General features: G+C 47.7%; 1 protein-coding gene across 1 annotated transcript in view; it reads right to left on the bottom strand.

The window, feature by feature from the left end:
- Positions 1-14483, bottom strand: part of ACSS1 (acyl-CoA synthetase short-chain family member 1) — a 44205-nt gene that overhangs the window by 13745 nt on the left and 15977 nt on the right. Inside the window, exons 3-6 of the mRNA XM_004686916.2 lie at positions 7141-7340; positions 4632-4807; positions 4097-4249; positions 312-459 (exon numbers count right to left, since the gene is read on the bottom strand). Coding sequence (XP_004686973.1) covers positions 312-459; positions 4097-4249; positions 4632-4807; positions 7141-7340 — 677 coding nt within the window. The remainder of the gene's footprint in view (positions 1-311; positions 460-4096; positions 4250-4631; positions 4808-7140; positions 7341-14483) is intronic.

Below are 14483 nucleotides of genomic sequence, written 5' to 3'. Positions count from 1 at the left end.
CTGATGCAGCCTGGGAGTGGAGGAACAGCTGGATCTGCCCAGATGCCAAAGAGGTGAAGGGCAATGCGAAAGGTTCAAGGCAGGCAGGCAGTCTACTGGAGGTTAGATAAGAACACTACATAGGTGCTGAGGAACTTCTGTGGCAAATGGGGCCCTTTCCATTGCCAGGCAGATCTCGCTTTACACAGGGCACCCAGCCCCAGCCCACCAGGGCTCAAGGTCAGGCAGCTATGAGAACACAGGCACCCGGTGAACCTCTTCTCCATCCTCTAGTTCCCTCCTGGATACCCGTCTGGGTCATCAATCCTCACCAGCATCAGGGTAAACCGGGGTGCTTTCAAAGAGGACACTGGTAGCTCCGTTGCAGAGGGGTCCATACACCACATAGCTGTGTCCTGTGATCCAGCCGATGTCAGCCACACAGCCGAAGACGTCACCCGGCTGGTAGTCAAACACAAGCTGCAGACAGGAGCAGAGCCATCAGGAGCCTGTCACCCACTCCCAGCTTCACTACATGCCTGTAGCTGTGAACACTGAGAGGAGGATGAGTCAGTGCACTGGGGTTTCGTGCAGCCCCCTAGGAAAAAGACAGGGCTCCAGGTACATGCAGCAACTGTAGCCCCTTGAGGTCCCCAGAATGCACCTTGTGTGAGCCCTAACCTGACCAGGATGAGCAGTGGGCTGGGGCTGAGACAGTGTTGGTTCTGCCGGGGGACTTCCGGTCAACAGGACCTTTGGGACACCCTAGTGCTGGTACAGGTGGTGGCCACAGTATACCCACAAGTGACATGCCATCAAGTCATGTGTTAAAATATGGTCATCTTTTTGCATTAAGTGATACCAAAATGTCTTGAATTCCTTAAAAACTGAAAGCCCCAAAGACCAAGAAATGCATTAAGTATCATCAGCTTCATTTTTTGCCAAAGGTCCAACCTGAGCCTGACCCCACTTTGGTCCCACAGCCCACTTGCAGGAGACACAGTGCACGGAGGGACAAACAGCCAGGTAACTGCAACAAAGTTTCTGGAAATGGAAGGGATGAAGGAAAACATCGGTGGTCAAGAGTAAGCTACAGTATCTTCAGGGTGACAAAACTGGAAACCAGTGTGGGAGGTGGTCAGAGGAGCCTTCAAGGGATGTCTGTGAGGCAGGCAAAGGTCCATTTCCTGACTGAAGTGGGGTTTGCCTTATAATGATTCCAAGACACACATTTGCTTGATGGCTTTCTGTATGTATGTTCAGCTTTCTAGGGTTTATGGTTCTTTGGCTCTATCTGACCCTTGGTTTGGCATCTCTGTATTTCACATCTAAATGACACTATCTGGTATATGACTTCCTTCTTCTCACTTATATCACTTAGCACAATTCCCCCCGACCCCCAGCCACCATTCATGTTGCCACAAATGGCAAGAACTTATCTGTTTTTTGTTTGTTAGTTTGTTTTTTAAGATTTATTTATTTATGCATACAGAACTGGGATATAGGCCAGAGGTGCAGGGGCAGTGAACGGATTCACCAGAGACCGAGCTTGGAGCAGAATAGGCAGATCATGGAGGTACACTGTTGAGGGGAGCAACAGGTGAGACAGGAGAAGACTGCTGCACCAAGTGGGTCACCTCCCTGGCCAAGGATCGAACTGGTACTGCAGTAGCTGCTGTAGTTTCAGAGCTTTAACCCCTTGCACCACCAGGGAGGGCCGAGCTTATCTGTTTTAGTAGCTGAGTCCTATATCAGTGTATAAATAGACCACATCTCCCTGACTTACTTGTCTATGTTGGGCATTTAAGTTGTTTCCATAGTTTGACTATTATAAATGAATATGCATTGAGTGCATGTTTTCCTCAAATTAGTTTTTTATATTCTCCAGGTAGATACCTAAGAGTGGAACTGCTGGATCATATGGTAGATCCATTTTTAATAGTTTGCGAACCCTCCATGCTGTGTTTTATAGGGGTTCCACTTTACAATGAAAAGGGTTTTATTTTTATCTTGTTTTTTAATCTTTTTTTTTTAAATCCAGCTTTCTGCTGCCCCAGGGGAGCACTGAGACTCTCCAGGATGATTCCAGGCAGACAGAGGCATTTGGAAACCAGGCCCAGGAGCCATGTCCTGAGGAGAAAGAAGAAGTCTGTTGAGGAAGATCATCTTTCACTACACTGGTGAATCAGGATGCCCCATCCCAAATCCCATAGCATCCTGACACTAAAAGGACTTTTAATACAAGTTGACCCAAACCCCCCTCAGTTCTTGGATGAAGAGCAGGTACCTGGGGCCAGCCATTCTCCAAAGGGCCCAGCAAGCAGCTAGCACCCTGACCCCATCATGCACACCCAAAATCCATTCACACCCCATTGTCTCTTCAGAGTCAAGTCTTTTTCCTGAATAAACCCATAACCTTAATGCCCGCTGTATTCATGCATTCATATGCTTGCATACTTCCACACAAGTATGTGTGTACATACCCATGCCTGTGTGCACACACCCATGCAGAGACATGGACATGGACAGCTCACAACACACACATGTCTGTGCATGAGCACACACACTGTGCACAAGCTGAGATCCCGGTGACGAGGCACTAACAAGACACCGCGCCCAGCGTCTGACACACACTGCCACCTCAGCTACAGGCAGGCAGCGCCTGCTGTGGGGACTGTGGACCCATCCAACAGCAGAGGAGGTGGAGGCCTGAGGTGCTAAAGGAGCAGCACCAGCATGAACTGACCACAGGCAGGGCACAGTTGGGGCATGCATGACGGCAAGCACTCTTTCACCACAGTAGTCCTTTTCCTAAGACAAGACAAGAGCAGTGGACAAGAGCAATAGTACACAGAGGTTATAAAGCTGTTTGCACCCAATGGAGTACCCTGGGCCTCCTTGGCCCCCCCAAGCCTTGGCCCCACCCTGCCTGGAGCAGGCCTCAGTACAAATGAACGAGAGGATACAGAAGCATGTCATCATTTACTGCTCCTATTAACATCTAGCTACAGAACCTGGAGTTGCTACTCCCAACGCTTCAAACTACCTCAGCGTTTTAAAAAGAAACCCAACGAGAGCTTCCTACTTCTATATGCCCCTCCTTTCACTCACGTAGACAGAGTCCTGGCAACACGCGGAAGCACAAACAATGAAGACCCGCAGCGCATGCGCACACACCTTCCCTGAGGTTAAATGTTATTACAAGTTTTCTTCAACTTACTTCTTGGGCCTGGGAATGCACAAGGGTTTTTTTTGTTTGTTTGTTTGTTTTTTAATACAAATCAGTGGGAAATCCTGGGCCTACTAATCAGTCACTAGGCCAGTCAGTCTCCTTTGCTGGCGCTGCTGGAGTTAACTTCGTCTGCTATAACTGAGTCTGGTCCACAGCTGGCATCTCAAATATTCATCTCACAGGGGCAGTGAGATGAATATTTCACTGTTGCAATCTCAACCACATTTAAGTTTCTCCTGATGTGTAAATGCACTTGTAAGAATAAAAAATGGGCTAAATCATTTGCTTAATGATCCCTACAGGGTTGCCCAATTTAACATAATTTCCGTGGAATAAATAAAAGTTTTCTTATAAAAAGTACATCTTTTGTAATTTTACTTTCAAAATGTGGCCTAGGTAATGAGGGCCGAGGCCACAATAATTTTACAGGTTCACAAAGATATTTTACTTTGAAATCAAAAGAAAAATATGAGCGTTTAAGCAGAAGCAAACATTTTGGTACAGAATAGTAATGTATCTGTCTTTGTACCAATGCAATTGTAAAAGAAAAATATTTTTTATGGGCATCAGAATGCAGCCCTGTGAGCAACAGGTTAGATGAAGGCTCTACACCTGTCGGCCTTAGAGCCAATGGGTCACACCAGACACAATGGGGTACAGGCTAGCATGGAGACTCAGGTGAGCACCCCAGCCTCTTCCGGTGCAAACTAGAGGTCTTCTGCCCTCACACCCCTGCCATGAATACATCTTGGGAAAACATGTGAGCCTCCTACCCACATCCACTATTTTACAGCAGGTGTGTCAGCCGTAAATCTAGTTCCCCCTGGCCCTCTGCCCAGAACCCTGCAAGCGGGCACCTCCCTCCATCCCCACAGAGGTCTGTACCCTGTGCGTCAGCGCTGCGTACAGCAGGTAGCCAGCCTGGGTGTGGACAAGCCCCTTGGGCTTCCCGGTGCTCCCCGAGGTGTACAGCATGAAAAGCATGTCCTCACTGCCCATACTCTCTGGGGTGCATACAGGTTCCTCCTTGGCCATTTCCTGTAAGGAGGGAAAAACAGACAGAGCAATCAACAACTCCCCTCCATGCAGCCTTCCTGAGACCCCCCTGGCAGCCCTGCCCCCACCCCAGCTGCTGCCAGTCTTCGCAGACAGGATTCAGGGCTGACCTTCTCCAGTCTGCCCTAGTTCCATTCCAGATGTAACCATACCACAAAATTAGAGTGAATCCAAATGTCTCTGTTGCATTAGAGTTCAGTGTGTTTGTAGTGAGTTCCATCTTCCCAAACAGAATGTTAAGCCCATAAAATAACACAGCGGAAACCGGGTAGCTCTGGAGGCCCCGTGAGAGAACCACAGCTGCTACATACAACTCAGACCCAATCAACCCCCTTCACAGCTGCACCAAGTGAGTTAAACCCACCTCCTCAAGGGGGACATCCAGATTCCCCATGGGGACCTTGTTGTCCGTTCTGTGCGCCACCAGTACATGCTGAACGGTGGGGCAGTGCTTCACGGCCTGGTCCACTATCTTCTTCAGCTCCACCACACGCCCTCCCCGGAGTCCTTGGTTGAAGGTGAGAACCACCTTGCACTTGGCTAATGGAAACAAAACAGATATTTCTGATGGGCTTCCTCCCCATTCTGCTCCTCAAGGCCCAGGCTGATAACATTCATCCCAGGTCTGAGTATGATAAAGACCAATCTTGTGTGAAAGAATCAGCAAACAAAAGGATGTGTCACGTGCTTTGCAATTTTTGTGCTGAGTACAGAAACCCCTGCTCTGAGGAGAAGGAAGGAATTGGAGAGAAGTTACTTTGAAGTTCAACTCTTACAGACACTGTCATTCCCTCCCACCTGCAGCTAGGTCTTTCCAAGACCAGGGGCCATTGCACTACCCCCAACCACAGCCACTGTGGTGGCACAGCAACAACAAAAGCTGGGCAGCTCATGGCCAAGCACCAATGTGTCTTGTGTGTTCCTGCCCTGTCCCAGGAAATTCATGTGGACCAAGAACCTTCACTGCAGAAAGAACAAGTAAGTAGTTGCCAGGAACTGCCTCTTGCACCCTCACTTTTAGGGGAAGACCCTTCAGTGTCCACACCTGCTCTTCCTTGATCCAGCCAGGCTCACACAGGCTCAGACAGGCTCAGACAGGCCCAGACAGGCTCAGACAGATCCAGGGCAATGCAAGACCCAAAGCAAATAATCAGGTAAAAACACAACCTGGACATCAGGACCACAGGTGAAGGAACGACCCTCCAAATTGTGCCCAGAGGGATCAAGTTTGCAGTGAGTTATTATGCAGTTTCTTAAAGATGAGTCTGGAACAAATATCCACTGACTGGCAAATAGCACTGACTGGCAAGGCCCTAAATACAACCCTTTTCCAGAGAATAACCCCGGCCCCCTATGGAGGCCCGCCAGTCTCGCCTGGCCTCCCATGGTCTGGTTGTTTAAAATATTTGGAAGCTGCCCCAGCATCCAGCTACTAAGTCCCTATATGATAAATTCCCAGACTCAATTACTATTGTTTCAAAGCATTGTCAAAGAAACACTTGGTAACTATGTCCACATCAGTGAAAGGACAGAGTATCCTTATGAAAGGCTCAAACATGAACCTAGAGCAGAATGCCTGTGTTCAAACCCAGGATTTGTCACCAATGAAAAGTGTGACCTTGAGCAAGCCACTTAACCGCTTTGCCTCATCTTTTTTGTTTTTAAAAAGTGAACATCCCAATGAAGAAAAGTCCAAGACCAGATGGCTTCAGTAGTGAATTCTGAATTTAAAGACAAATATCAAATATATTTTTATCTTTAAGTAAAGACACTTACAGGCAAATATCAATCTTTCTCAAACATTTCTCAAAAACAACAACAAAAAATTTCAGAAAAAGAGATACTTCCTAACTCATCCTATGCAACCGTATTACCCTGATACCAAATCCAGACAAGCATATACCAAGAAAACCATACACTTATATCCTTATGAACACTGAAGCAAAAATCCCCCTAAAAGGATGTTAACAAACAGTTTCTAGCAGCTTGTGAACAGGAGTATGCACAGTGACTAAGAGGGATTTACTCCTGGAATACAAGGATAGTTTGACATATGAAAATCAATCAGTGCCCTACACCAATATTAATAGAATGGAGGGCAAAAACCATATCTCAACTGATGAAGAGAAAAGCACCAATCCTTGAAAGTACAGGGAGAAACCTTAAAAGGGACTGGAAAGGCTTCCTAGACTATTCTGATAAAGGGTGGTCAGCAAGGGTCTGAGAACTCAGTACTATGGCTCTGCTCACTGCCAGGCAGCAAGTCTTCTGTGAGATACAGAGAACGACTGATGGTTCTGGCAGCCTCTTGAGAAGCCAGTTCAGGGGACTTTCTCTAAGATCTCACCAGTGCAGGGGGGTAGCCTACACAAATGGGGCACCATCCCAACACCAAACAAAGCAAGAAGGCACTACTGTTCTGTACATTAGCTAGGAGACTAACCTTGGACAGAAGGCTGAAAGATAGCCTAAGGCTGTACCAGACTCCAGGCCTCCCAGAGAGAACCACCATCTCCATTACAATGGCCTCCAGCTCTTTTCCCTGCACTGTTTTGTCTCTTCCTTTCTCCACTACAGCCATTCCAGTCACCTCTGGTTCCAGGCCCTCATAGATAGCGTGCTCTTCCACTGCTCATCTGGAGCCCATGCTGTTACCCCCACTGAATTCTTCCCTCCTTTCTTCTCCTGTTTAAATCCCCCATTCTCCGATCTAGCTCACAGAAGAAATGCTCTTTCAATTATGTGCCTGTCCCTGATAGTGTGTGTCATTTGTCTGTGACTTTTATTAATGTCTGTCTCCCTTTTATGTCCCTAATGGCTTACTTCAAGAAGTAAGGACCCCATGTCCTCCCTCCTACTGCCCACATTCTCACCATCATTGATTCTTCCAGCCAAAGACTCCGCACTGAAGCCAGCAAAAACGACATTGTGGACAGCTCCGATCCTGGCGCAGGCCAGCATTGCAGCCACAGCCAGTGGGGACACTGGCATGTAGATGGCCACCCGGTCCCCTCGACAGACGCCATGCCTCTTCAGGGTGTTGGCCAGACGGCACGTGGTCTCCAGCAGCTCCCTATGCACAAGGATGAGAAGACCATCCGCAGGTCAAAATGCAGAGTGATTCAGGATTCAGTAATACTGCAAACTGTCATTACTGTATATCCAGCCAGTGCCTGGAAGACAGCAGCCTTGGGATCGCTTATTGCGTGGTTCTTTTCCAGATGACAGTGTTTTTGACTTTGTAGACTGGTATTGACAGAGATTCACGGCCTCACCACCCCCATGTCCATTACAGCAGCACTTCTCAGAGACCACAGGGTACAAAGCCCAGATGGGTATAGCCCTAAGACTTCTGAAAACACGCACTTTTGAAAAGATCTCATAAGTAAGACACTGGTGGAGAAAATAAAGGCCCCTGTATTGTGAGTGAACACAAGCCAGGACACCAGGCTTTTGCCAGACAGGGCTCTGCTCTTGCAATACATGTCGATGCTGCAAAGCCACAGCAGGTCTGAGGGAAAGCAGACCATGGGCTGACAGGGTGACAGATAACAAGGCAGAGCTTGGCAGAGCTTGTCTTTCTCTGAGCTAGGCGTAATTGGGCACAGGGGAGATGTGCTGGGCTTCTGCAGCACATCTTCCTGAAGTCCTGGCTCACTGTGGGGTTCAGTCCGCTAATCAGAGCACCACACCTCCCGGAGCAAGATGATTGGCTCAGGGGTCGGCACATGCTCCAACACAGCACAGCTGGACTCAATGCTGGCAAAAAGGAGCGCAGAGCAGGGCCTCCCACTATCTGTGTGGAGCAGGAAGTGGAGAAAAGCAGCGTGGGAAGCAGAAGGAGCAGGACACTCCCTCCAAAGCTTTTTTCAAATCTAGTCTCGGTGAACTGGACTTCGCAAATAATCAATCATAGTCTCAGTTTTGCCTACATAGTTTGATTTCAAGTTACCAAAAGAGGACAGTTTAAGGGGACTCCAAAGCCCCCTCTCTGACTGGGGCAGTGGAGAATCTACTACACTGTACCAGCAAGCCTGGGTGGGGGGCGCTTGCTGGTGTCCACAGGCCAAAGGCAGGGCAGAGATCAGACTTTCCTTCGAGCACAGCCAGGCCCCTTACAAGGGTGTTTGCGTAGCTCCATTCTGTTTAAAGAGTTGTCAGGGAGAGAACTCCAGAGAAAGGAGAAGCTCATGAGAGGCCACCAGGGGAAACTGCACCAGAATGAAAATGAACAGGCCCCAGCAGGCGGGAAACTTGGTTTCTTTCCAAAGCCATCCTGCAAGGAGACCAGACAGAACCACACCCCAAATCCAGCAGTACAACCCTTCTGCAGGGCTTCTTGTTTTCTCCTCAGAGCTTGCAGAAGGAAGACAGTGGCTCCCATCTGCCTCTTGCCTGAGTTTAAGAAGACCACCACTTCTAACAATACCCAGCATCAAACTCCAGAGACTGGGATGGCCCATGGCAGTGCTGAAGAGGTGGCCAGGGTTAGTAACTAGGAAGAATGACTCAAGACCAGTGTCATAGCTCTCAGGACTTTAGCTTCTCCCCAGTGCTCTGGGAGATGGAGGCTCAAGTGTGTGCACATGGATCAGTGGTGATGAAATTCAGCCCTTGTTCTGTAGACGAAAGGCAGCCGTTCAAAGCTAACGGGTGGATGTGAGCGTTCAGAGAGGCCTGCGTTCCCCTTCTATGGCAGCTGCATGGTGTAGAGCTGACTATTTCTCAGCTGTCACACGATCATCTGGGGACCAGTAGGTGCCATCCACCTTGTGTAACCAGGGCCAGCCTGGGCTGTCATTGCACGTATCTATGTGCTCTCCCACCTGAGACCCTGCTGAACCGTGAGCAGATATTATCTGCCCCATCAGAAGGAAATGCCCAGAAATCTTTGTGTCTGAACTCATTTTCTTTACAGAAGACAAACAAAGTAAGAGATTATAGTCTAAAATGACTAAAATAGACTCACTCACATTGGTGAATTCCCAAGATACTACAAGTTCTGTTCTAGGCACCACAGGGATGAGTGTCCATGTGTTTGGTGGTGGAGGAAGGGGAGGGGTATCATTAAACAAAGGAAATGAGAGGAAAAGTGTCCTTGAGGAGCACAGCTTCACGGGGGACATGAGGGTGTGTGTGTAACCACCTCAGTTTGGTGGCATATCGCAGAGAGTGGCAGGGAGCGCATTCTGGAGAAGTTGGTTGTGGAAGGAGCAAAGGAATAGAGGGATAAGGAATGAGTGAACTTTCTTTATAGCGGCAGAAGTCACTTGCTGTCCTCCTGGAGACTAAGCTGAGGCAGCTGGAGGATCAAAGGGTCTCCACACGTGCCTTGGACCTGGACCTGGGTTTGGTGGGTCCCAGACCCTGGCTGCTGCATCCAGAGGAGAGGTTTCTGATATAAATGTGGATCCAGGTAAATTTCAGCATTCGCCCCCACCCCCCAATCCTATCTACTCTGCCAAGGCCATAAAAGTAGAAAGGATCCTTGAAGTCAGATGGGGCAGCCTCCCTGGGATTCTGAAATCTCACCACCACATTCTCTCACAGTGCTGCAGCCTCTGCTTAAACATTGCGCTACTGAAAGTCACCACCACACATTGTCCCTTGTAGAGAAACAATCTTCTAAAGTTGAAGCCAGACTTGCAGCTGTCCGAGTCCCACCCACTGTTCCTAGCTCAGTCCTTTCACGATACCCAGAATAAATCCCACTTGTCATCCAATGACAGCCCTTCAAATTCCTGCACACCTTCACCCACTCCCAAGTTCTCTCATCCAGCCCTCATGACCCTGCTCACCCTACATGGACATCTCCAAATGGCCCCCGTATTCTCACGGTACATGAGCAAAACAGAAGCATCCAGACCCTTGGCATAACTCTTATATTTAATAATGGAAACTTTTTAATAGTTTACCACCTGTTACAAGTGGCTTAAATTCCACATGAAGTCACCAAACCCCAGCCCCTAATATATAGACTAGTTACTCTTTAGCCAGACTTTCCTAAATTATGGTGAGGGAATTATTTTGAAAAAGCAGATACTCTAGTCTTCCCATCTTTTTAAGATTTATTTGTTTATGCATACAAGAACTGGGGTCCAAGCCAGAGATGCTGGTGGTGAGAGGATTCACTAGAGACACAGTGGGAAGCAGAACAGGAAGATGTACTGAAATACACTGCAGAGGGGAGCAGTGGACATGACAGGAAAGGTCTGCTGTGCCATGTAGGTGAACTCCCTAGTTGGGGACCAAACTCATTTCTTAGTGGATGGAAATAGCTTGTAGTAGTGTGTCTTTTAAACCCTGCCTTCAAGAAGGCCCCTTCATTTTCATTTTACACTTTTGCTTTTCATAAGCACTCCCTCCTATGTGAAGTATGGCCAGCAAAGCTAGGTATTGAAATTATTGAAAAAGAATTTTGTTCAAGTGTGCCTATGATGCCAGGTTACTCAAAAGTATAGTCCTGGTAACCACTAAGGAAATCTCCAAGACTTCCACAACTGAAATGGGATCAGTGACCAGTGTTTGGGCGGCCCACAGGAAACACAGACTTCCTCCCAGCCTGCGGGGCTTCTCCAAGGACAATGACCAGCGGTTTTCTGAGTAATGATCTCATGAAAATGAGTTCAAGTTATGCACTTCCAGGGCAAAGAGCAATGTTATATTTGTTATGCTGTGAACCAGCAGGAAATGTAAGTTTGTCTGCAATGTTCACTCTTCAGGGTCAAGTCATCTGTGTGAACATAGGCAAATGACATGCACAAATACAGAACCTGGCTTTCTGTTCCTGATGCTTCACTAATATATGCCTGCCTTGAGGTAAAGAAGGACACCTTCTATAGCCAACTCTTAAGTATCAACTGAGCGTAATGTTTATCCAACACTAAAGATAATTCCAACCACAAATATTTGTAACCAATGTGACATCTGCCCAAACTAGTATGGTATAAAAGCACCCCTGGCCCATCTCAGACCCAAGCAGGACTGAGCTGGAAATGGAGTTCAGAAGAGAAGAAAAAATATACAGATATTTATTTACCTGTTCCAATCAAAACTGGTTTTTTTGTTTTTTCTTTTTTCAGGTTTAACATGGAAAGTATCTTTCCCTGCCAGCCATTTCCTGACAACATCCCAGGGAAGATAAGAGTGTGTTACATATTAGAAATAAACAACATGGGAACACATGATTTGCTTACTTCCTATAATTACTCTGGTTCTTACTAGTCATCAAACAAACACTAGCAAACAGACTTAGTTCCTTTGCTGTCCATCTGCCTCACTGAGCTCGAGACACTCAGGCAGGGTAATTAGGGGTTGACACACTGCCTTTTTCCCAGGCATAGAACCAAGCCTAGCTCACGGGGTTGCTCAGTGAACATCTGGTAGGAGAGTGGAAACAGCAAGTGAGCATGAGCACACAGGCCGAGGCCGCTGGGGCCCCCGCTCTCCACAGTGTTGAGGGCTGATCCACTCTGCAGATCCTTTCTGCTTCCTGTACTGAGGGAGGGAAAGGCTGGCAGTCACCTCTGTGTCATGCTATCAGAAATAAGTCCTGACCCGTTGAGAGCCAATGGGAAGGACCATTCTCACTGGGAAAACAAAATAAAATAAAAGCCACTTTTTATTTTCTTCTGCCAATAAGGGAAGTGAAACCATAGCCATGTGGTTATGTAAATGTAAGGCCAGGGAGAGACAGAAAGCATGGCACAAATAGTAACTTCTGTCTCCAAGCCTAGGTGCCGACAAGGGAGGGGTTAACCCTGTGGTCCAGGGAGAGCCTGGAAAGGTTTCTCTTCTACATCTAAAGAATTTGGCATTCTCTTCTGCAAGTTATTTCTGCATAAAGTACTTTGAGATGAAAGGGTCAGCTTTTAGAAAGAGATATGCCTTCTCCCTTGGAGAGAAGGTGGAGGGCCCACAGAGCACAAGGCCTGCATATGGATCGTGTCTCAGAACCAGGCCTCACACCAACCCCTCAACCCTGACATTTCTGTGGCCATTAAACCTGATTTAATGGTGATGAAGACTGCTCCTTTATTTCCCAGCACTGAGGGAACAGAAGTCCTGGGAACTCAACTGAATGGACTCATAAATCAAGTGTGAAATTCCTTATACATCATTATTTGATTCCATGAGTATGACCTCTAGCAAAGAGAAACTGCAGTGGAATATAAATTACTTAAACACACAAAAAACTCCCAAGCTGCTATTTGCCAAAAAATGGTGATTCCTTAATGGAAGTGAGCACCTCAGTGTTTCATTCAGGTGGGAGACTGAAATGTCAGTGTGCTTTTGTGTCAGTCTTAGGTGCCAAAGTCCAGGGTTCAGTGGGAGTGAGTCTCATGGTGTATTCCAATGCACAGCCCACCTGCTCAGTGCCCTTTGGCAGGTGCTGCAGGAAGTCCTCACCTTGACTGGGAGGTGGATCTAAGAAGAGTGCATCATCCTCAGTCAGGGTTCCCACTGGTCTGCAGCTTCTAGGCATGTGGCTGGTGGTTCTGGGAGACCGGACAGAGGTGGGCCTGTCCAGGGGCTTCTGCATACCCATGCTTCACAGCCTGTTTTCCAACCATGTTTGATGCCCTATATAAACACAGGGGACCTCCTCTCCAGGCCAGTCATGGGTCCGTGGTCTCTTAACTTGGCATTGGGTAGCCTGGGTCATCCCAGTTCTCATGTGTTACCATCCTGAGTACTTGTTCTCTCTGCCTACAGCCCTGTTCACATTTCCTTTCCATGAATGACAACAGTAACAGCTATTAATACCTGTGCCCAGAATAGCTCCAAACCCTTTCCAGGCCCATTTAACCCTAATACCAGCCCTTGGGCTACAAATTATCACAACCAGTCTCCATTTGCCAGGAGAAACTGAGGCACAGAGGAGGTAAGTGACTTCCTCAAGGCTTTTCAGCTGCAAGGATGTGGACCCAGGCCTGCCTCCGAAGGCACTGCTCTGAATCAGTTCCTCTCATAACCCTCAGCATCAACTCATTCCCCATAGCCAAGATTTCCAACTTCACCCTTGTAGCCACCTGCTAATTCTACAATTAAGCAACATTTTCCCATGGGTTGGGTTTTTTATGTAAATTTGTTTCAGAAAAAAGCCTCTGAGTCTGAGGCTAACACTGCTCAAAAGAGAAATTAGCAAGAGATGTGTTAAAAGTCCTCTCACGGCAGTTAAATCAGCTTTCTGGAATCAGGGTGGAGAATGGGGCGGGTGGGGTGGCCTTTTACTTCATAGTTCAGTGTTTTCCCCACAGTCAGGAGGGCCACAGTCAGGCTTTCGTTCTTTCCTGACACGGGCCAGCATGCAGTGGGCCTCTAAACAGAGGCCCACTGTACAGGAGTAATAGACTAGAGGAAACCTCTGTCCTCCTCCCCTTTTAATGTCTGATTTCCCCCTTGAAACTTGGCACTTGGCCTTGGCTTGAGTCTTTTCTCTGGAAAAGAAGTTCTTTCCTTTCCAGGCTCAAGGCCCAGCTCACAGCACTGAGGTAGCCAAGTACCAATGAAACCAGCCCCGAAAACCTGAAACTCACCCAAAATTATCCCTGCATGCTTTCGGCATGCAGAAAGCTGTGCTATTATCAAAGTCTAATTGTTATTTTTTTCTAGCATGGCCAGTTAAATTAGCTATTACTCCGTGGCTCTAATACCAAGATTATCTTGTACTTCCTGAGAAATTTTCTTTCTCCAGAGAAAGGAAACCTGGCATTGTCGACGAGTCATCGGCAGCTGACTGCCGATGAAGCAGCTGACTGCCAGTCCATGTACGGGTAAGAGTCCCTTCCACCAGTGTCTCGCAGATGCTGCATTCCTCTGTGCCTCCATGCACTAATCCAAGAACCTCCTGCCAAACCCATATTCCTGTGTCCCAATCCATTCCCTGACCATTAAATTCAACCTTTTTTGTTCTTCCCAACTCCACTTCCCAGCTGCATTAGAGTCTTTTCCCAAATCCCGGTGGCATGTCACTAGCATTTTATGCACCTCAGGTAGCTAACCCTTACACTGGTAACCCTAGTACACTGACCCCCCGAAGTTCCTGCATGCTGACAGCCCAGACAAGTACACTAGTGGACCCCAGTCCTGGAAAACAACTGACGCCCTGCAGGGCATTCACATGCCAATAGTTGACAGGTGCCATTTACCTCCCAGGGGAACCCAGAGTAGTGATGCCCTTTCCCTGGTGAAGTTTTGAAAAGGATCTAACTTT

This window comes from Condylura cristata, unplaced genomic scaffold (assembly GCF_000260355.1).
Source record: "Condylura cristata isolate star-nosed mole 26May11 unplaced genomic scaffold, ConCri1.0 scaffold00022, whole genome shotgun sequence".
Classification (NCBI taxonomy): domain Eukaryota; kingdom Metazoa; phylum Chordata; class Mammalia; order Eulipotyphla; family Talpidae; genus Condylura; species Condylura cristata.
The sequence above is the reverse complement of the archived record's forward strand: the minus strand, read 5'-3'. Positions and strand labels throughout refer to the sequence as shown.